This window comes from Hipposideros armiger, unplaced genomic scaffold (assembly GCF_001890085.2).
Source record: "Hipposideros armiger isolate ML-2016 unplaced genomic scaffold, ASM189008v1 scaffold_425, whole genome shotgun sequence".
Taxonomy (NCBI): Eukaryota; Metazoa; Chordata; class Mammalia; order Chiroptera; family Hipposideridae; genus Hipposideros; species Hipposideros armiger.
The window spans coordinates 1,232,165-1,255,354 of record NW_017731775.1 but is presented as its reverse complement, the minus strand read 5'-3'; the positions used below and the strand labels follow the sequence as shown (position 1 = coordinate 1,255,354).

The following is a 23,190-nucleotide window of genomic DNA, read 5'->3' as shown; positions in this document are numbered from 1 at the left end:
AAAAGATATGTGCTCATCAGTATTCTAATTTTTGTCAAGCTGGATGGTGGTTTCTCCCTATGGCTTCATTTGCATTTCTGTGATTACTAATAAGATTGAGTTCCTCCCATATGTTTATTAGTCATTGGGATCTTTTCTTTTTGAAATGCTCATCCAAGCCTTTGCCTATTTTTCTTATTAATATATAAGAATTCTTCATATATTCTAAACACTAGTTTTTTTCAGTTACATGCATCAGAGAGAGTGTATTTTCTCGCTATGCTTTGCCACAGGTATATTTGTGTAACTGAGGACCTATTTATAAACTTTTACACAAATTTGTAATGGAACCTCTTGATTCAAATGCAACATTAAAATACTTTTTTTGGTGGAATTTACTTTAAATTTACCTTAAGAGCCATAAGAAAGGTTATATTGTCTGTAATTATGCATTTAGATAGAAAATCAATTTAATATATTCACAATTCCATTATATTTTGTAGGTTGTAGCTTTTGAAAATGACCTAGGCCAGTTTTTTGTCAGCTTTTTATTATTTTCTTAGCCATACGTTCTAACACTTATAAGCCAACAGTCAACCATAGTTAATAATTTTTCTTTTGATCATTAACACTGATTTCTCTGTTAAAACTTTTCCTTCAATATCTCACTTCGATTTGTACTTAGTAGCTTGCAGTGACCTACAGCAAAATGAATAATGCAGCAAGTGAAACACTGAGAAAAGGCTTTCCCAGAGGAAAATCAAGCTCAGAATTAAGCAAATAATTGTGGCAGGTCTCAAAAAAGTGGTGCCTTGGGGGGTTCTTTTAAGAATCAAGATTTCCTAAAGTGTGTTCCAAGGGGGTGGAAAAAGGCATTTAAAAGATGTTTTGCCGGTCAAAAAAGTTTGGCCAATGTTAGGTTTGGCCAGGCCAAAAGATTTTTTTTACTGAAGGACTCACCACACTTCTGCTGCCTCTGCTGGGTGGGAGAGGGGTGTGGCAGGCACCGGCTCCCAGATACTTAGACATTGGCACAGAGCCCTTTGCTCAATCACCCAAGTCCAGTTCTCTTTGAAAACTTTGGGAAATGCTTATTTGACTCCAGTATGTTGTACTTTAAAATTGGTATATGTAAATAATTTTTAAGTTGCAAAGCTTTTTTTCTGATTTTAAAAATAATATATATTCACTATAGAATAGTTGTTAAATAATTAAAGGTATGGTGAGCAAAATTAAAATCACCCATAATTGCACCATTGGAGATAGCCAGTTCTTTGGTGTATTTTCTTTCAGAAAAGTGTGTGTGTGTGTGTGTGTGTGTGTGTGTGTGTGTGTGTGTAGAGAGCTTTGGTGTTTTTATTTTTTTTTTTATCTTGGATAGAGAACATTTTATTCATTAGAAGAAAATCTTAGTCCCTATGATGGAATGCATATAAAGTTTTAAAAAACTGTTGCTTTATAAAAACCTTTTCATTTTGGAATAATTTTAGATTTCTTTTGTAAAGATGGCACAGAGAATTCCTGTACACCCTTCACTCAGCCTCCCCTAATGTTAACACTATATAGAATTTTATATGTTTTCTTCTATCTGTAATTACATTTTCTTCTAACTGCATGAAGTTTTTGGATTTTCAGTTTGATACAGCGTGCCCTCCCTTCTTCTTTCTTCTAGGTTACTACAATAATTGTACCAAAGTGGCTGTAAAAACCCTGAAACCAGGCACTATGTCTGTGCAAGCGTTCCTGGAAGAAGCGAACCTCATGAAGACCCTTCAGCATGACAAGCTGGTGAGGCTGTACGCCGTGGTCACCAAAGAGGAGCCCATCTACATCATCACGGAGTACATGGCCAAGGGTGAGCCCCCCAAAGCCGAGTGCTGTTACCAGCCTTACACCTCAAAAAGTAAAATGTCTAGATGTTCCAGTAATAGTCAAATAATTTGAATCGTAAAACAGCATGCTCACCACCAAAAAATCAGAAAATATGGGAAAACAAAGCATTTCCATAAACCACCCCCTCGTAAGTAATCCATGTTATAAAATTAATAGTCTTCCTATTTTCTCTACATTTATCTCCGTATTTATATTATCCCTAAGAATAGTATTCAATACCTAGTAGGCCCCCAGTAAATATTTATTAAATAAATAAATATATATTTTATACAAGAGTATTTTTATTACATATTTAAAATCTGAGTTCTCAGAATCCTAAAACTGGTTTGTTTTCCTCTTTAGAATTATCTAAATGTTCAGAGTGTCACTTCAAAATGTTAACATTTTTAAAACTTGTTGAGGTTGAATTCCTATATAACCATAGAATCATTGAAGAGGTTTCAAGCAACCATCTTTTCTCCCATTCCTTTCACCATCAGATAAAAAGGTTTGAATCACCATCCTTCTTCCTCCAATTCAGTAGAGATACTAATAAACTGACAAATGATTTCTTAAAAATCTTCAGAAGGAATGAAGGAAAAAAAGAAATATAAACAATAATCCAGAATTAGCCATCATCTCATGCATAATGGAGATTATAGTGTGATATCATAGCTGAATAGGTTAGAAAGATGAATATTTTCTTAATATATGTTAATACTTCAGAATATTAGTTACTCAGAGTCCTTCCAAAAAAGAACATTGTTTTTCTTTTGTCTTAAAAAACAAAGCAAAACAAAAACCTAGCCCGTATGGCTTAGGTTGCTATAGCCTAGAAACCAGTCTCAGGATTACACATTTAGTAGGAGTTGAGTAAATGCTAGTTGAGTTAACTAATAGTATTCTTCATCATAAATGGAAATGGGAGTTTCTCCTGATAATAATGCTTAACCTTTATTGAGCATTTACTGTGTGCCACTGTTCATGATGCTTTCCCTGTTGATCTCACTCAATCTTTCCAGCAATCTGAGGGCTAAGTACTATTGATCTTAATTGTGGATAAGGTGGGAGAACGTTTATGGGGCACTTACTACGTGCCAAGCACCATGGCACATGCTTTAATCCGTCCTCACAGGACCCTGTTCTATCTACTAGGACACGCCCACTTTACGGGGACTAGACCAGGTAAGTAGCTTGCCCGAGACTGCCCTGAGGCTGGCACGGTAAAGGGAAGAAGTCGCTCTTAGAGATGAGCCATAGGAAGCAGGAGAGTTTTTCGTGGGCACACTCTCTTTCAGGGAGGTCTAACTTTTTCCAAGCATAGTTTGGTCATCAAATACTCACAGAGCACCTAGGGCGTGCGCCGAGTTTTGTGCTTTTGCTGGACACAGATAGTAGCCAAGCTAGCTGAGTACCTGCTAAGGGCAGGCTCGCTGTGATGACTTGCTGGCTTCTGTCTCATAGAAGCAATGAAGATCAGGTGGCTGCAGTGAGTGCATCTTGGTGGCAAGTACACAGTGCTCTGAAATGCATTGTTCTCAGACACCTGTAATGAGAAAAGCTGTGTCCACCATCACCCTTTCTTACCTGGAGCACAGGTGCATTTCACATCAGGTCAAAGGTAACAGGTTAGAGCTTGATTGGGTTTGACCAACTTCAGGAAAAGGCCCTATGACCACAAAGAATTGCAAAGCCAGTCATTTTGTGGGGTTGTCCCCCTCCCCACATAGTAATGATCATTTGAATTTTATTTGGACTTTTTTTCTTTTGTATTAGAACCCCACTGACTTGTTCCTCCTTTATCAACAGGCAGTTTGCTGGATTTCCTGAAGAGCGATGAAGGGGGCAAAGTGCTGCTTCCAAAGCTAATTGACTTTTCTGCTCAGGTGAAGTATGAAAAAGCCAGCCTGCATGTAAATTTGCAAAATCCTCCCTGCTTTAGAGTCATAATGAAATTGTTGCTCCAGGAGAAGGCATTTCTTTTGACTGCTTCCCAGAGGCAGTTATGAGTGTACCTCCTTAGAGACAATACTGGGTGTTTCACACAGAATGTGGATGCATGTGTCATCGTGACTTGGATGTCATCTTTAATACAAGTCAATCTCTATATTTACATTCACTTCTGCACAAGTGATAGAAACAGTGTAGCTAAGTTGATCACTTGGCCCTGCATTTTGGAGAAGCAATTCCATGCAGTGTAAGCACAGCACCTTCTAAATGATGCCTATGTGACATCTAAATTACTAATCCAACATAGTGATACGTTCAAGTACTCAGGGTTCTTGAAACAAAAGAACAATATTTCTTTCCTACTCTACCCCTTTTTAGTCCCTTTCATTGGCTATGTCTTTAGGGTTCTGAGAAATATTCATTTATAATATTTCTAGAAATAGCCTAGAAGTTGCAAATTTGTTTACATTGGAATCACATTTCCAGAAGTGTATTTAAATCAGAGGGAAGTTACCCAGAAATCCAGCGATGTGCCTGGTATGTCAAGGAAGTGCACATTTGAATGATGCCAGCTACTGACTTGGAATAGTTTCATTGTGTTGGTTAGTTATGTTCAGTAATTTGCTTGTTTCTCAGTGTTGGTTCATGTTGGGAAGGCCACATACCATAAAACCCAAGTGGCACAAGAGATTTCCAGAAGTTCTAAGAAAGGGAGGTCTTTATGATCTTCATTTCTTACTCCCATTTCTTTCTCAGATCCTCTTTTAGATGGGAAATTGATAAGGCCTTCTTAGGAGATGAGATCAAAGGAATGAGAGAGGACATTCACGTAAGGTAGGATCAGAACACATACTCTGTAACCCAGTATTGTGGGCAGAGCTGGAGTTCAACATCTGGAGACTGGAATTTGTGTCGTGGCTCAATAGCCATGCCACTTTCAGGAAGCCCTTATTCATCTGTCGAATGGGAATGGAAATGCCTACTTTAAGGAGACGAGTCAAATCACATGAGTTGGCCTGGACACAGGCACTTCAAAGCTTGTTTGTGGAAACTGAGGAAATCTTGGGGGTGACATTCCTTATTTGTTCCAGCAAAGGTGTGTGATGACATCATCCCACTGAGCTCTCATCTCACCTACCAGAACGTAAGCTCCTTATCCAAGTAGGAAATTCGAATGTCATCTGGAATTCCCCTATCTAACATGGAAAGAAGCAAAATTGCCGTGGTACATACACATGGAGGAAGGGAACGGTTCAGCAGCACTGACTTTTTATGCATTTGCTCAAATTCTCCAAGCTGGCTCACGAGAGGCTCTATGGGACTGCCAGGGTCCCAGGACCACAGTTTGAAAACCATTGCTCTGCAGTAGGAGGAAAGATGACTTGGGTGGGTGCAGCTCTTGATCCTATGCAGATAGGGAGTCAGGAAATAGAAAAAGCAGAAGCCTGATAAACTTGTGTCGCACTTGACACGGCTAAATTGAGGGTGGTGATTTGGGCGTTTCCAACTGAATGAGAGAATTGAGGCTTGTAGTAAAGGTTTGTCACACCTGCTCCTCAGAAAGGGAAAGGGGCTGACAGGGACATAGAAATGTAGGACACATGGCTTGGGGCCTGAATGGTCATAGCCGTTCCAGTCTGCCTGAGGGCCTGATCTGTGCCTACAGTGCTGGAGGGGAGAAATTATGCACATTGAGGTGTGTACTATACCTGGAGAAGGACTTGTATTTGGTTTTGCATAGCTTATCTTATAAAACCTAATCTTAATGTAGTCAAAGTTTTAAGTCAAGGTCTTTGTATTTATTCTTTAACTTTGTAAATTACTATTATTACTACAAAGGGCAACTTTTCTAACTTAAAAATAAGTTTGGGGGAAAAGTTGCTTTCTAAGCCATTGTAGCTTTCAAAGTAAAGAAAGTATCACAGAGCCTGGCATTGACCATGACTTTCAAATTGTAGGTTCCAGGAGAGGCAGAGGGCAGTCAAGGCCACTACCATTGGTCTCCATTTAAGCCCGTGTACAGAATCCAGCTCGTGCTGGATGAGCACTTATGTATTGTCTCAGGGTTTCTTTCCTAGCAGTGAAGACTGGGCAGAATTCGTGGAACATCTAGTTTAAGTGCATGGAGTGTTAGGCGTCAGTGGGAGAATCAGTATCAGCTCAGGAAGTCCCTAAGCAGGTGGGTTCAGCACAAAATGCATTTTCTTTTCCACCAAATACCCTCTCCTTTTGAGTTCATCTTTGTTCATAGCGCAAACCTCACCCAGACTCTTCCCCAGTCTTTCCCTCAGGGCGGAGCTCATGGGGCCACCTGTTGCCTCACCCTTAATTATCATTTTCTTACTATAAAATCCATAACGTGAGGAAAGAGCGTGAACCTCCATCTGAAATCACGTACATTACACATCCGCTTTCTGTTAACCACGCCCAATAACGGGTCCCGCTGTGATACATACCACCCATTCCCTTTATGACTGGTGCTACCCAACATCCCGCCTCCTTTATATACCTTTCTGAAATGATCTCTCTATGCAAAGAAAGTCATCTCTGAATTCTCCTCCCTTCCTCATCATATGCCACAAAAGAACTGTGTCACTTTTCCGTAGTAAATCACATGAGAATAGTCGCTTTTAATAAAGCTGGCCCAAGGCAGTGAGAGGCTGTCTGGTGCCCAGACACTTAATAATACAGCCTTGCCTATACCTTTTCTCCACTAGGCTATTGATAGAGTGGAAATAGGTAAAGCAGAAGAATTATATAAGTCCATTTGGTGTTTGACAGTTACTAGGCTATAAAATATGTTTATACTTTCTTCCATTAGCATTGTCAGTAGCATCAAAGCATTGGGAAATTGAGTGTTCACAAAGAGTATAGTTCAACTCAGCAGTTTTTCACGGTGGAAACCTAAGAGTAGAAATAAACCAGTTTACTTCATCCCAGGCCGGAAGAATACGGGAACAGGGCTGCTGAGGGGCAGCGCTGGGACTTTTCCCACAGTCTGTCATCTGGCCTCTCCTTCCCTTTCCCCGTTCTCTACGTTCCCCTGACCATTCCCCCCCTGTGCCAACCGAGACAGGAAGTGGGGCGAGTGCATATGATAACCTCAGTTCATGTGAGAGCTGATTTCATCACTTCCTGTCTCAGGATGAATTCTGAAAGGTTGTTTTGAGCCCCAGTGTAATCCACACTCCCATCCCATCTTTTAGCCCCAACTAAAGCAGCTTTACCCAGTGCCTTTCTTCTTGTGTTAAATGAAGCGATTTTGAGCTGAAATAGGAAAGTTACCCCTTTGAAAAGGAAATTTTGTATTTTCAGAACAGAGAGATTTTGCATAATTCCCTTCCAGCCTTTGCCTCATGTAAGAGAAGAAATGAACTTGGAAAGAGTAGGGTTGAAATCTGTGGGAATTTCCTTCAGCTGAAGCTGAAATGAAATCAGTTTCAGTGGACTTGTAAAATTGAGAGGAAAAAAATGTCGGAAATTCACGGTTGCCACATGGACGTCAGATAAGTCATCTTGTAATTCAGGCCAAATGAATCAAAGCATTTCTTGCTGTTTGGTGGCAACATCTTTAAAGTGCAAAAATTACCAAGAATGAAATGGACAATCATGTATGAGTTAAACTGCAATAAAAATTGAAAAATCAAACTTGTTACAATCACGGCATCAGGTAACATTTCTTTAACTCCTTCTAGTTGATAAAGCACTTCTACTTCCATTGTCTAATTTGCCCCACAACCTTGAAAGCATTTATGTTGTTATTTAATGAATTTTACAAATGAGAAGGTGTGACCTTGGGCTTGTCCAAGGTTACAGAGCTGGTAGGTAGAATTGATGGACTTGGTCCTTGGTCTTCTGACTCTAGGTAATTGGCTCTTTTCTCTGCACTACATTGTCATTCTACGGTCAGAGTTGCTCCTATGATCATTTTGCACCTGACACTGTGCTCATATGGATTTTATTCATCAGAATTAATGATATCCTCAGCTTTTTTTTTTTTTTCTAAAAAATCTTTGTTGCCAAGACATAGATCTTTCTCTCACATAGTGATTATGCTCAATATATATTTTGTCCCCTAGTATTAAATTTTAAGCCACTTTTAAGTTGGAAATTGGTAAAACAAGGAAGGTAGGAAACCTCAGTCTACGTTCATGTAATTCTCAACCTTCTTGAGTAGGAAGGTCTTTTGACATCAGAGCTTTTTGAGTACTCCCTCATAGTATCTTCCAACTGAGAAAACAATACATAGGTTGGGAATTCTTTGTAATAACTCTAGGTTTGACCCACCAGTCTGTCGGTGGTAAATCAGGTCTGAAATGTTTGGATGGGGTGTTCTGGGTAAGTTTCTAGAGTATTTGTAGGTGCTGTTAGTTGTGGGTCTCCTCATTTTGTCTCTTTGTAAAAGATACTCAAAAGATAAATTAGGCTCTCATTTTCCAGCTCAAGGCAATCCTCCACCCCTTCCCCCAATAATGTTATGATAAGGCAACAACTTTATTTTCCAAACCGTGATTACCCTTTGATTGATAGTGTCATCACATTTAATTTACTTTAACTGGAGGAAGAATTACATTGATATGCTGAATCAGATTCAGTGGCAAAGTGGAAGCCTCAGGTGACAGACTTGGTTTGCATTTCATCCAGGAACGCCAGGCCCTATTCCCTCCCCATCTCATATTTAATCTCCCCTCTTTATGCAGGAATTCTCACACTTGACTCTATAGTGAGGCCCCACATTCCCAATTCTTCTAAGCACAAAAGCCTCCTCGAGGGGATATGGCCAGCAATAAAAAGATAATTAATTCCATAAAATAACCTGAGCTAGACTCCACTCTGGCTGAAGGGGCTACACGGCCAGCAGGATGTGATGACCCCCAGTGTGCATCCAAGAGCAATTGCTTGGAAGCCCTTCTCAATATAAAATATAGATGTGGTGATTCTCTCTTCCTGTAGAATATGAAAAATATCACTGTCTTTTTGTAAATGGAGCTGTTGGTGATGTTAAGGGTGGAGAGAGCATTGAGCTGAGAGTTGGGAAGCCTGCCCCTATCTGGGGAAAAGCCCTTCGCGGGCCCAGGGTCCTTGCTTCTCCAAAAGGAGAGGCACAGGTTAGTTCTCCCACAGCCTCGACTCTAACATGACTCAGACAGTCTTCTCCCAATTAGAAAACCTGTGTGGATAGTCACCCAAAAGTTGTAATTAATGATTTTGAGTGTATTCAGATGACATTGACATAAGACGTTGACATTCCTCTAAATAAAGGAATATAAACGTGTCACATGAATGTGGTATCCAGATGTTGGGAATGTAAATGCTCCTTTTATCTTTTTTGAATAATGAGTTTTAAGTCTGAGGCTTAAACTTTGGCCATGAAAACTTACAACATGGACAAATGAAACTAGAGTTACTCTCAGAATTGCAATTCTGGATCATATGCAGTTTCCTTCTGAAAAGCTGAAAGAATAGGAAACTGTCATTTAAAAATAGTATAAAACAGGAACTCTTTTTAGAGGGGGGAGGGTAGGTGGAAGGGGGAGGGTGTTTAGCATATTTAAGCAGAGGAACCATGACTGGTTGTTTAAAATAGCAAATAAGTCAGAAGAAGTTTTTCTTGTTTCAGTTTTGATTGGAAAACTTACTAGCACCAATAAGAAACTTTAAGCTAATGTAAAGGGGAGGTGGAGGTACTTTTGGTCTGTGTGCCAGCACTGCCTCATATCTTGGTATTACCCTGTCCAGGGGTGGGCTTTCTGGTCAGCACTACTGTAAGTCACACAATAATTTCCTCTTTAGGTACTCATCATGGAAGCCTTAAAGGCTAGGGTGAAATTGAAATAGTTTAGGAGCAGGCAGAGTTCTTGACCAGCGCTCACAGTTTAAAAGTGGAAATGAAAGCACTTTGAAGGGAGTGGCAGAACGTAAATTACAGCTGACCTTTGTCTTAAGCACTTGGCTTGCGTTCCTTGTGTTCCCCTCACCCTCTTGGCATGTCTCTCTTCCTCTTTTTCACCCACAGACATACTGAGCACAGCCTGGCATGTGCCAGCGAAGGGATGAGCAAGATGTGGGTCTGCCTCAAGGAGCACATGGCTTGGTGTGGGAGGCCGATAAGTAACAGGCAAGGGCTATCTGGGGTGGGCACTGCGGGCTGCTTTCAGAGCACGTGGAACAGGATGGAACTCAGTAGATCAGGGTAGAAGCAAGAGGGTGGGCTTCCTGGAGGAGGTGATCTTAAGAGCCGGGTTAGCCCTGCTAGCCTAGGAAGGAGTTGAATGTAGGGAGGCGTCTTTGAAGGAGCTTGGTGCGTAAGGGCATAAAAAATGGGTACAAGGGGATACAAATGGGAATGTGTAGAAAGAATGGGAGCAGGGACACAGTGAGATAGACGTGGATATTAAGGAAACTGGGAGTATTGTTAGCTCTTGAGTTGTATAGGAGGAGCAGTTCACTGTTTTGTAGATAACTGAGAAAAATGTATTTGAAAAAAACAAAAAATGATTATACTCAGCAAGTAATCTCTCATAGTTACCCTTTTAGTTTTATTTTACCTTTGAGCAGTCAGTGGGTGCTGTTTGTATTTATTGTGATATGTATTTGTGCCTCCCCACCCAACACACACACACACACACACACACACACCCTACCCCCCACCGCCAGGTGCTTGCTTGCTATAGAAACTGGTCAATGTTAAGTATAGGGGAACCGCAGAGTGCTCTGCTTTTCTGCCCCTACGATTTTGTTTTGTTACTGTTTTTCCCCCCTTATTGTTTTGTTTGTTTTGTTTTCTAAGCCTGAGACTAGGCTAGGTGGAATGGAAAAGGAATGGGAGGTCTGTGTTCCAGACCAGAGCTCACCTTTAAAGGATACACTCAGAAATGGACAGGACTAATTCTGAAACTTTTCAATTCAGAGTTCGATTTCTCAGCACCCAGGCCTGTCTCTCCCCTGCTCCCTGCCCGCCTCCAGCCATCCCAAAGCCCACATAGGACCGAGGTGAGCAGATGTTCTAATACAGGGCTCCAGGGCTTGGCAGAGGACCAGAGGTGGCTCTCTGGACAGCCGCTTGAGCGGGGGTTTGAGGAGGTCCCAGAGCAAACGTGTGGAGGGGGCAGAGGCAGCCCAGGGCAGAGCCCTGGGGAACAGGCTGAGAGAGACAAGGGCAGAGGCCAGCCTGGGGACAGCAGAGACGAGGGCCTGTTCAGAATGGAGAAACTGCCCTCAGAGTGTAGAACAAAGAAGTCCTTGGAGAACGTGGCCAGCCCATTTTCAGGGTGGTGGTTTAGGTGGAAGCCAAACTCTTGACCTCCTTTCCCTTCCCTGTTCCTGGCTCTCCTCTGCTCCCGATTCCATGAATCCTTTTCTCTGTCTCTGCAGCTTCCGCTCTGAGCCTGGTTGTCTCGTCTTCATGCGCTTCCTCTGTCCCCTCAGCCCTTCCCCAGCCACTCCCCAGCCACACTCTTGAAACAACTTATTTCTGTTGTTACTTAAATGGAATTATATATAGTCCTTATTTTTAAAGGCAACCTCATATTGATTTTTTATGAAGGAAAAAAAATGAAATAGACTTACTTAAAGAGTGACTTTTAAATGATTGGTTTTTAAAAAAATATGGCTTTGTAGTCTTCTGTAGGAAAAACTTTCTTCCGCCATCCTTAGAACATGTGCTTCAAGACGTTTGTGTTACAGTGCTCGTGGGGTTTCATAAAGTATAATAATTGTTTTAAATTAAGTCAACAAAAGTAGACCCCCATCCCTAATGTAAGGACAGTTTGTTGTCTTTAGAGTTTCTTCTGAGGGCAGCTGGGCGCCTAGAATGCATTTTCCCAGGTGCCATTGTGGTAGGTTCACAGCCACCACCCAGCATAGCAGAGCCTTGCTTCAGTGCCCCCTGCTGGGAAGTTGCCTTTCTGGCCTCCCTGGCACCCTGTCTGAGTCAGCTCATCTCTGCCTGTGCAGGCAGCCTGAGGTCCTGCCTAGGGGACCGAGGGACCCAGGGGCGACAGAGAACACCGGGTCACTAGAGGGACCTAAGGAGCCCCAGCAATGAGTACCACCATGCAGCCTCAGTCCCTCCCCACACCAAGCCACCCCTTCTTGGGAGGCCCCAACCTCCAGCCCCCCAGATCCAAGTGTGCAGGGGCCGCTCCTTCCAGGAAGTCCTGGTCCCCAGGTGGTGGGCCAACAGGGTCCTCCCAGCCGGGCCTCCTGGGACAGTGGCCCCCCACAGCCCTGCCAACTTCAGGGGCTCCCTGCTGGCTCCGTGATTCTCTCTTCTTTTCACCCTCCGCCCCACAGTTCACAAGCAAACCTCCTTCCTTCTCCCAAAGTAGATCTCCCTTCTCCCGCCCATCATCTCTCACCTGGATGACTGCGGTTGCCTCTTCCCTAGTGTTGCTGGATTGGGCGAGTGGACATTCAGGGTGCCCAGTTGTATGTGAATGTTGGATACATTATGAATAATTTTTTAATAGAAGTGTTCCCTTTGTATTTTACCTGGCAACACTACTCTTACTGTCTTTCTCCTATCTATTTGCTGTCCTTTTTCCAAGCTCTACAGAGTCGCAACAGCCAATTGGGTACATTTATTTTTGCATTTTTTTATTATGGTCAAATATACATAACATAGAATTTACCATTTTTACCATTTTTCAGTGTACAGTTCAGTGGCATTAAGTATGTCCACACTGTTGGGTAACCGTCACCACCATCCATCTCCAGAACCTTTTCAACTTTCTGAACCGAAAGTCCCCACCCATTTAACATTAACTCCCCATTCTCCCTCCCCCTCAGCCCCTGGCAACCCCTGTTTTATTTATTTATTCTCTGTCTCTATGAATTTAACTACTCAAGGTCCCTCCTGAATTGGATGATTTTGCATCCCAGCTAAGCACCTTCAGTGGAGTCCATCACACTTGTAAGAAGTCCCGATGCCTGTGGGCATAGCCCCCCCAGTATCCTGCCTTCTTCAGGCCTGGAGCCCACCGGGCTCTTTCCTAGCTGGTGCCTCTCTCCAGCCCACTCCTGGAAACTACCCCTGTGCTCTGGGCCTTGCCCTGCCTCCTGCCTACACCCTAAAATAGTTCCACCCGCTGACCGTCTCACTCCAGGCTTCTCTATCATGGCCTCCTGGCCATTTCTTTCATTGCACTTACTACAGTTTGAATGTTTTGGTAAGTTCTTATTTATCTTTGTATCCCTAGCACTTGCACAGTGCCTTGTATATAGTAGGTGCTCAATAAATATTTGTTGAATGACTACATTGGCAAAATAACTATATTCAGTTTAAAACACCAAATTCTTTTTCTCTGCTTCAGACAGCTCTGAACAAGTAATTAGAACATGTTTTTTTTTTTTTAATGTTCCCTGGGTCACTATTCAGGTGTATTTACCCATAAAGTATTTTCCTGATATATTTCTTCTTCCCCGCCCTCTGTGTTTACTTTTCTACACAAAACTTACCCTGTTGATCAAAGTAAAAGTGAGAAAAGAAGGAAGTAGAATATAGTATCTGGGCTTTTAGGCGTTCTCTGGAGTAAAGAACACCAGGAGGAATGAAAAATTCTAAAGGAAATATTTAACACTGAAGCCCATGGTGGATGCATTGAATTAGGGAAAAATGCAAAAACGAACAAGTTTTACTCTCAGAGTGTCATTCAAGTCCCCTGTGGCCTTTTCCTTGACACTGGGATAGCCCTTCATCTGCACCTGCACAAGCTGGCAGAGGCGACAATGCTGGATGGGATTCGGGTGCTGATGGGGCTGGTAGATTCTTCTTTGACAAGTCAGGATTTCCAGCTCGTGTTAATTATTCCATGACATGTCCCCCAGTGTCTAAAACATAATTATCTGAATAATGTCATATTCTAGAACTACCTGCACATTGGTTGATAAAGATCCCATTTACACTAGTGTTGGCAAGCAGGACCAATAGTGACTTTTAGCTGAGATCTTGATGTGTGACAAGGAGGTCATACATCCTTGGTCCTCTTCACCATTTCCAGACCTTCTGCTCCCACCAGGACCCCCTGCCCCCCGGACCCCTCTACCCCACTTGAGGTTCCTGCTGCCACCATCCTCGGGTCCCTGGGCACTTCTTCCCGCTGCTGCACTATGGCTCTGGTCCAGTCCCTCTCCATCCACTGCAGACCCTGCCATTGTCCACCGTGGCCATCCAGATAGAGTTTCAACAGGCTTTCTGTTTCTTCTCTTCCTCTCCTCCAGGATGCTGTCCCCCTAACCCTCAGCCATTTTATGCTTATGACCAATAACTCCATCCACCATGACTCCCATTCCAGCCTGTCGCCTCCCCGCTGCCTGGCTCACTCTCTAGTACTCCAACTCCAACAACTGCAGCCCCTCCCTAGCACTTCCAAGCCAGTTCCCACTGTTCCCACACCTCCACCCACCTCCTCTCTCCTTATCTAGCTTCCGTGTACTCACTTGCCCCTCTCCCTTTGTCATCGGTGCCTTGTTTGAGTCCAGCTCTTTATCTGTTTTACTCCTGTGTCCACACAACAGCTGCGGACAAGCGCAGATGTTTAATACTGGCTTTTTGCACCTCTGAATCAAGATCAGTAACCAAGGTGCCGCGAAATCCCATCCACACACTCTCAGACAACGATTTCTCACCTCCTATTCCCCTGCCCCCAAACTTTAAGTCCTCCTTCCCCTTCCCTCTGTCTGTGGATTACCTGGCTGTCTCTTGCCCTGAGAAAGGAGAAGCCATCAGCAGAAAGCCCACACATGGTGCTCCTTTCTGTTGTGACAGCCACCTGCATTATGCACCAGGTCCTATCCTCTCTTGCTGTCTCAAGACATTGTTCTAGAAATTCTGCATTAGCGTTTCCCCCTCATTTCTGTACCACTCCCATAGGAATTATAATAAAGTCTTCCCTTTTCTCCACATCCCTCTCTTGAACCCACCACCACTCGATCAAACAGCCCTTGACATGTCATCCGTGATCCCCATGACACTAAGTCCAAGGTCATTCTTCAGCCTCTTCCCAAGTGTCCCGCCAGCAGTATTTGGTGTAATTGCTCTCTCTCTTCACAGACACACCCTTTGTGCTTGGCTTTGGGGACACCCTTCTCTGGTTTTCCTCCCACCTTACTGGCCATTTCTTCCTCGTCTCCCAATATTTAAACATTGGAAGACCCCAGAACTCAGTCCTTGGACCTCCCCTTTCTCCATACTCCACTCCTAAGTGATCTCATTGAAAGCTTTGTGTTACTTTCCTAGGGCGGCCATAAGAAATGACCACAAACTGGGTGTCTTAAAACAACAGGAATGGATTCTCCCATAGTTCTGGAGGCCGGATGTCCTAAACATCCCTGCAGGGCCGTGCTCTCCCCCGAGGCTCTAGGGGAGAGTGCCTTCCTTGCCTCTTCCGCCCCGCCCCCGGTGGCTGCTGGTGTTCTCTGGCTTGTGGCAGCATCGCTCCCGTCTCTGCTGCCTGCTTCAAATGGCCCCTCCTCTGTACCACGTGTCTCAAATCTCCCTCTGCCATTCTCTTAGAAAGACACTGGTTATTGGATTTAGGACCCACCCTAAATCAAGACTATCATGTTTCATCTTGAGATCCTTAACTAATTAAATTTACAAAGACTCTATTTCCCAATCAGCTCTCATTCTGAGGGTCTAGGTGGTTGTGAATTTGACCAGAGGGAACACTATTGGATCCAGTACAACTGTCTACACTCTGACCACCCTGAGGTTTATAACCCTAGCCCAAACTGCTCCCTGGGGCTAACTGCTTACGCAGCATCTCCACACGGATGTGTATCAGGCTTGTCAAACTGGACGCTTCCCAGGCTGAGTGCTTGCCCTCTCTCCAGAACCTGCCCACCCACCGTCTTCTCTTTTGTTGATGATAACGCCACTCTTCTAGTTGTCATGCCTCACACCTTGAAATCATTCTTAACTCCTTCTCTTATGTTACATATCCAATCCTTAAGCAAATCCATTTGATTCTACTTTTAAGATAGATTCACATTCCTAAGTCATCCCCCACTGTCCCTCTGACCCGACTTGAACCCTCTCAGGATGAATTACCTAGTTCTAGCCTTGGGCTTCAACTCTTGCTTCCTCCAGAGCCCATTTGTAACACTGTGGCCAGAGTGCTGCTTTTAAAACATAAATCAGATCACCACACTCCTCCTCTCAACCCTCCAGCTGCTCTTCACCTTACTCAGAATATGACCTGAAGGCACCATAAAGGCTATTCGCCTACACTGTTATAGACTATCTTTCAGAGGTTCGGTCTTTTCATACATTTTTTATTCTCTTATTTGTATGGAAACCTGTGTTACAGAGCTTCATTTACTTGCCCTACTGTAAGACTTACCTTGGGCTCTTGTTTGAAATCTATAGATTTGTGGGGCCCAGGACAAGCGGCAGGTGTCCTGAGGGCTTGGATGAGTCTGGGAAGCACTGCTGTTGAGACAGCGTTGAACTAAGTGAGTGAGCCTTTTTCTAGGTCTTACATCTTCCAAAGGAAAGCTGGTTTTCCTCATCCTAAAGCTGTGGCGGCTAAGGAAGAATTATACTTCTCTCATGATTTTAAGTTTGTGAAGCTCAGTAATTGTTTCCCCAAATCATTAGGCATTGAAAAATTCTACCTGGGGAGCAAATGCTCGACAGTTCTTCTTCCTCCAATTTGGTCATTTCCAGCACCCCGTATCCCCTTCCTGCCCCATATCCTTAGGAAAAGGAAAATGCATGAGCAATCATAGAGTGCAAACCTTCACAGCTTCCACTATTTTGAAAACTCATTTCAGAAGGGTTGAAGTATAAATAAAGATTATAGCAAATCTGTTTGTTTCATGTGTATTTGGAATGTATCCGTTCTCATTACAGACTTCCTTTAAATTTGTCACAGGACAAATAACTGAGGGATCGTTTTCACAGCTAGAGGTCAGGCCTTGCAAGGGAATTCTTTCTGCCTACCAAAACTCAAGTTCTGTAAGGTATTTTGTTGGAGTTGAAATATCATGTATGTGCCTACTATGTGTTTTCTTCATGTCTTAGCTGTGTGACGTGTATATCTATTTGCTGATGTGTTATCTTCTTTCTGCCTCATTAAGAAGTAAACCTCATAGAGCAGGACTGTGTTTAGTTGCCTGCTGCACCTGGAATGGGCCTTGACTCCTAGCAGGCAGTCAGGACTGTGTAAATGGACGGACAAATGAATGACAGTCCCCATAGGCTAATGGAAGACCTTGCCTCAGAAGTACATGACCTCTTAATATATAAGAGCGTCCTCCAAGCGTAGCATCCTAGTGAAGCTGTAAGTCACCAGAACTCTAAATATACCCCTAGCTGTTTCCTGTTAACTCATTGTGGCATATGTACTCGTATGTATTGATATGATTACATAAATGTGAATATATACTTAGTGAATAATCTGGGAAGTCTTTCAAAGTTTAAAGCTATATCCATAAAACAAGTATTCATGCTCTGGGAAATTTTTGGAAAATGTGAATCTGTATCAGATCTTACTTTTAATATAGGGTTCCTTTTTTTCTTACTATAAGTCAATGTGTGTTTATTATAGAATTATTGAAAAAAATTTTAAAAATAGTATTCATATCCTATGATTCCAAAGGCAACTGTTACAAGCATTTTTGTGTGTTCTCATGATATGTCTTTTATTTTTCTAATGATTTTAAATGTTTTAAAACATTAGCATGATAATGGATTAAAAAAGAAAAGTCAAATTATACTATGACTTAAAAACTAAAAACCTATACCCCAACCCCTTAGACCTAGTTTGAGCAATTCTAATGAATCCTTCCAGATACCAGCATAGATTATGGCCTTTTTGCCCCCGCCCCCGCCCCTCCCTCCAGAGATGGTATTATACACTATATATCATGTTGCAACTTTATAGCTTAATATATCTTGGCTATCTTTTCATATCAGTACAGAATGAGACTTCTCATTCTTTTAAAGCTGCTTCATATTCTCCTGTTTGGTGTCCTATGACTTATTTAACTGTTCTCTTATTGATGGGCATTTTGTTCTTTTACTGTAACAAATAATGTATGGTAATGATCTTTGTATATGTTTGTATACTTGCACAAGTATGTTTGAAGGGTAAATTGTAGGTTGTAGGTTGTAGACCTACTTTACCAAAAGTTTACATACATTTTATATTTTTATCGTTATTCCTAAAAGTCTTTCCAAAAAAAAAATAAAGAGTACCTTTTGCTTCATCCCGTTGCCCAAACTGGGTCTTATTAACAGTCTCTAATCAAGTCTGATAGGTCAAATTGAGTATTTCATTATTGTAATTTCTGTTTATTTAATAGTGATGAGGTCATGCACCTTTTCCTATATTTATTCTTTGTTTACAGTCTTTCTGTAACCTCTTTCTTTAAGCCCTTGGCCTATTATTTTCTATTAGCTCATCACCATCCACCCTCTTTAATTATTCTCCTCATTACACATTAGGTTTGTACTGTATGTGCTATTTTATATGTATCAATCTGAATATTATAGTTTTTCATTTTATTAAAAACTCTTCATAAACATATGTACCTATTACAATGTGATATTATATTCCTATAACTGTATCATGATTCCCTTAATATTCCCTTATAGATAAACATTTGGAGAATCTCAAATTTTTCACTAATAGAAATAACAACACAAAACATTTTTGTGGACAAACCTTTATTTATTTCACTTTATATCCTTACTAGGGACCCAGCCCCACCGACCGACCCCTCAGTAGCCAGAGAACAAGATCAGAGTGTGAATGTTTTTAAGTCTCTTGACATTCACAGCTTGTTTTCACTGAGCAAACTTTGGCATTTGAATAGAGTGAATTGTTTCTCAGTTTGAGCTGTGTGAGGGTGTATTGGGTCAGATCCCATTCTGCTTCTGAGGCCAGGCACACCTGTATCCTGCAAAAGCATAGAAAGAAGAGCCAATGGCTATTTTCTCCATCAGTGGAATAAGTTGAGAACTTTTTGCTTCCTTCTCCTTTCCAAGTGATAAGCCTAGCTCATTAGCCACAGATCAAGGGGTAGGTCATTTATCACATCAGTAGTTAGAAGAGGGGACAGTAAGCAAAGGTGATTTCTAATCCTACAGTGTCATTTATTCACTGTCCTGTCCTGGATGTACACAAGTGGTGAGCCTTTTTCATGAATGGCAGAGTGTGGATCACTGACAGATCATTGCTTCACACCTTTAGGCGGTTGGTACCAGGGAGCCTGGTCACACTGAGAGGAAGCAGAGTCCGGAAGTCAGTCTTTCCCAGGGTTGATGGCGGCCACTCAGCAAAAGGGAAACATCGTGCCCGAGGCTGCACTTGTGTACCTGTGGGCAGCTTCCCACCAGCTGTCTCTTGGCTGTAAAAGATCATTTCTACTGTTGGTCATTTCACCATTATGAACCAAATCTGGATTTTAATCTTTTTATTATTCATAATAGTAGTATTAATAATAGTAACAATATTAGTCTTGCATGGAGAATTTTAGCATTCTCCTTTTCATTCCTCATCAGGACTCTACCAGATCAATACTATTGTTATCATCATTTTGCAGAGTGGAAAACTTGAGGTTTTGAGAAGAAACTTGTCCCCATTTTATATAAACCCAAGTTGACTCATTCTGAAGTCTGATCCATTGTCATAACTGTCCAGCTATCTTCTGAAGCGTTACCAGTAATCTCTCTAGTTCCTGCTAATCCCTAATTATATATTCACGCTATGGGCAGGTTTATCTGAGGTTGGATTGAGGAGCAGCCTAGGAGGGAAGAAGTGGTAAGGGAAGAGCTGTGACCACGTCTCAGTTTGGTCTGGTCCTGCTCAGCTGTGTATTGGCATTCACGTCCAGCGTGCCACCCCAAGCTGCCAAACCCTTTCCTTGGCCGTAAGCTGCACTGCCACAGTGTGGGAGACGAGCGCTGGCTGCTCTGCCTGCAGCAAGCAAGCTTCTGCTAGCTTCTGCTCCTGCTTTCCTGCAGCTGGAAACTTCCAGGATAGCTGTATTTTTTAATTGTGGTGAAATATACACAACATAACATTTACTATTTCAGCCATCTTTAAGAGCGCAGTTCAGTGGCATCAAGTACATTCATGTTGTTGCGCACCCATCACCACCATCCATCGCCAGAAATTCTTTTCATTTTGCAAACTGAAACATTATACCCATTAAACACGAATTCTTCATTTTTCCTCCCACCAGACCTTTGCAACCACCATTCTACCTTCTGTCTATGAATTTAACTACTCTAAGTACCTCATATGTGTGGAATCATACAATATTTGTTTGTCCTTTTGTGACTTATTTATTTCACTTAGTATAATGTCTTCAAGGTTTATGCATGTTGTAGCATTGGTCAAAATTTTATATCTTTTTATGGCTGAATAATATTCTATCATTGTATGTAGCACATTTTGTTTATCCATCAAAGGACACTTGGGTTGTTTCCATCTTTTGGCTATTGTGAATAATGCTACTGTGAACAGGCATATACAGACATCTGTTGGATATTATATAAATACCTGCTTTCAATACTTTTGGGTACCTACTGAGAAGTGGAATTAATGGACCATATGGTACATCTATGTTTAATTTTTTGAGGAACATCCACTCTGTTTTCCATAGCCGTTGCACCATTTTACGTTCCCACCAGCAATGCACAATGGTTTCAATTTCTCTACACCCTCACCAACACTTATTTTTTTGTTTTGTTGTTTTGTTTTGTTTTGTTTGCTTGCTTATTTTTATCATAGCCATCGTAATTGATGTGAAATTGTCCAATAAGTTTTTGCTAGAGAAAGTGTGTGGGAATTAGTTCAAATTTTTCAGACTTTAAAGAAGTTGAATCTCTTTCATGGAAACTTAAAGTGATTCTTCAGTGAAGCTATCTTTATGGAAGTCATGTCCTGCTGAGGCATTGTGGGTCCTTGTATGCTATTGGATTGATTATATTTTGACCAGTCACAGAAACCTGACCAGCCCTAAGTTTGTGTATACCAAACTCTGCTCTCGTCTTTGAGCTATGAAAGTACGACAGACTGCAAACTTTAAGTTGGCCACTTTTTAAATTTTCTTGTTTTTTTATTTCTCTTTTCCCTCCTCTTTCCTGCCTTCAGCTTGTGAACATTCTACTGTATGTTTCCGTTTTTAAAGGAAGAAGCCAGTATGGAAGAATGGTTAAAAGCATTGGTGGTGGAACCATCCAGGCTTAGATTCAAATCCAAGTCTATCTAGCAAAAATTCTAACTTCTCCAAAACTCGGCTTCCTCATCTTTACTATGAGTATTGGCTACTTCATAGGCTTGTTTTAAAGATTATACATGCCTAGCAAGGCGTCTAGGCAGAGTAAGCAGCCAATACATGATCGCTATCATCATCACCAGCATCATCAAAGTAATAGACTTCATTATTTCTTAGCAGTTTTGCTTGGAAAAGATGAATAAAGAAGAATATTATAATCAATAAAGCGAAAACAAAATTTATAAGAAATTTTGACCCCAAAACATAGCAAGGAATGAGCTCTCTTTTCCATCCCTTCCTCCATCCAAATTATGGATTAAAGCATGTAAGGATGGAGTATGGAAGATCAGTGACTAGTAACAGATAGGAAAGTACTGCTATAAAAATTGTCAACTGAAATAAGACAAATGCTGTCATATTTGAAGTACAGAGGAGATGTAGTCTTGCTTAAAATTTCTTTTTGCAAACTCCTTATTTCCTTTACATTCTATTTTTCTGTTGTGATTAAATGGTCGTTTTAGGTCAGTTTTGGGTAGAACCCAGGGGCTCCCTGTATGAAGGACCCGTCAGAGAGAGACTAGGTTTTACCCAAATGTTATTTATTGATTTGTTCAGGTTCAACTGATTAATGTTGTTGGTGTTAATATTATTTCACTATTATTAAAAGTAATTAACATTTTGAATTCTGCTTTCCTCAAGCATAGGAAGGAAATACATATCTAGAGAATGAGGCAAACGATGCCTAATAGGACAGGTAAAGCAACAAGAAAACCAGGTTTTTATTCTTTCCTGTCTTTTGGCAGGTTTTTTGTTTAACTTCTCTCACTGCTTGTCTAGATGACAAATGTTTTCCAACCAGCCAGTTCTAAGACAGGTTGAGTTTTCAGTTCCAGTTTCTCATTTAGGCTGGAATTTCCTGGGGTAGATTTTAGCTTTGCTTGAGAGATCACATTGAACTCCCTCATTTAGGTTCCTTTCATTCCTTTAGTCCTCCGTCATCTGACTCAAGTGTGGGCTTCTCCTCATTAAAATAAAGAGTAACTTACTGAACAAGATAGCCTGTTACTTTCCAATTTCTCAGAAAAGTGATAGTCATTAGGATGAACACAAGAACACTAAAGCAAGGCTTGGAGAGCTGGCTGAGGCCCTCCACGGGAACATTTTGTTATTTGTCCAAAGCGTCACTCAAGTTCTCCAGTGAAAGCAACCCAGTCTGTGCCGAGCAAACCTTGCACAAGTGCACACACAAGAGAAGGAAGGCTCCTGGTGGCTCAGAGTCTGAGCATCTGAGCGGGAGGCAGCCTGCTGGAAGCTTCAGTGTACTGTGTGGGATGCTGGGGTTGACAGGTTTCTGGTTGGACTTCTGGGAAGAACAGGAAAAGAGGAGTGACCTCTGCGGTCATTACTCGCAAAATAGTCACTTGCAAGGGTTATTATTTGAACTCTGCCTTGGTATGTAAAATATAATTAAGACTTTTTTTCTCTAGAGTTGTATTCCATGTAAAACTACTCCATCTTATATCTATCCCAGGGCCATAGTTGTCAGGTATTTCCTGCCCCGGGCTTAACTGTATTGTGAGCCCCCAGTTGGTCACTGGCAACTCTTCTCAATAAATGTATTTGAGTGAAGCTGTACTTCATTGAGAGGGAGGGACCTATGTTGCTTCCTTAGAGCAGTCGAGGCAGGAGTATGTGAGGATGGTCTGCTGAGACTGCCCACAACGTTTACTAATCATTTTGGGAATAGGAACACAGACTTTCTGCTTAAACATTGATATAGGAGAGATAATTTAAAAGACTTATGTTCAACTCAAATGCTTCTGAAAACTTTGGTCTAACTTAACATTTCTGACCTCGTACCCTAGAAAAAAAATTATTTCCAAAGTAAATAGGACTCCAGATTTTGTGTTCTGTCGGCACCCTGTCCCCATCATAAGTGTGCACATATGTAAGTGTATGGATGTATGTGTGCATGGTGGGCAATGAGGAGCAGTAATGCTATGAAACGTTGGGGTTCTGAAAACTTTCCATAGATGTGTGTGTGTGTGTGTGTATGTGTGTGTGTGTGTAAAATCATGCATGTAAATATGGATATACCGAAAAATAGGCACACATGACACTAACATGTCGAGTGTGTCCATAATGGCCCTCGGAGAT

At 41.7% G+C, this 23,190-nt stretch overlaps 1 protein-coding gene across 1 annotated transcript in view; it reads left to right on the top strand.

Moving 5' to 3' along the window:
• The window catches only part of LYN (LYN proto-oncogene, Src family tyrosine kinase), a 148,429-nt gene that overhangs the window by 95,595 nt on the left and 29,644 nt on the right, over positions 1 to 23,190 (top strand). Inside the window, exons 8-9 of the mRNA XM_019664530.1 lie at positions 1,652 to 1,834; positions 3,661 to 3,737. Coding sequence (XP_019520075.1) covers positions 1,652 to 1,834; positions 3,661 to 3,737 — 260 coding nt within the window. The remainder of the gene's footprint in view (positions 1 to 1,651; positions 1,835 to 3,660; positions 3,738 to 23,190) is intronic.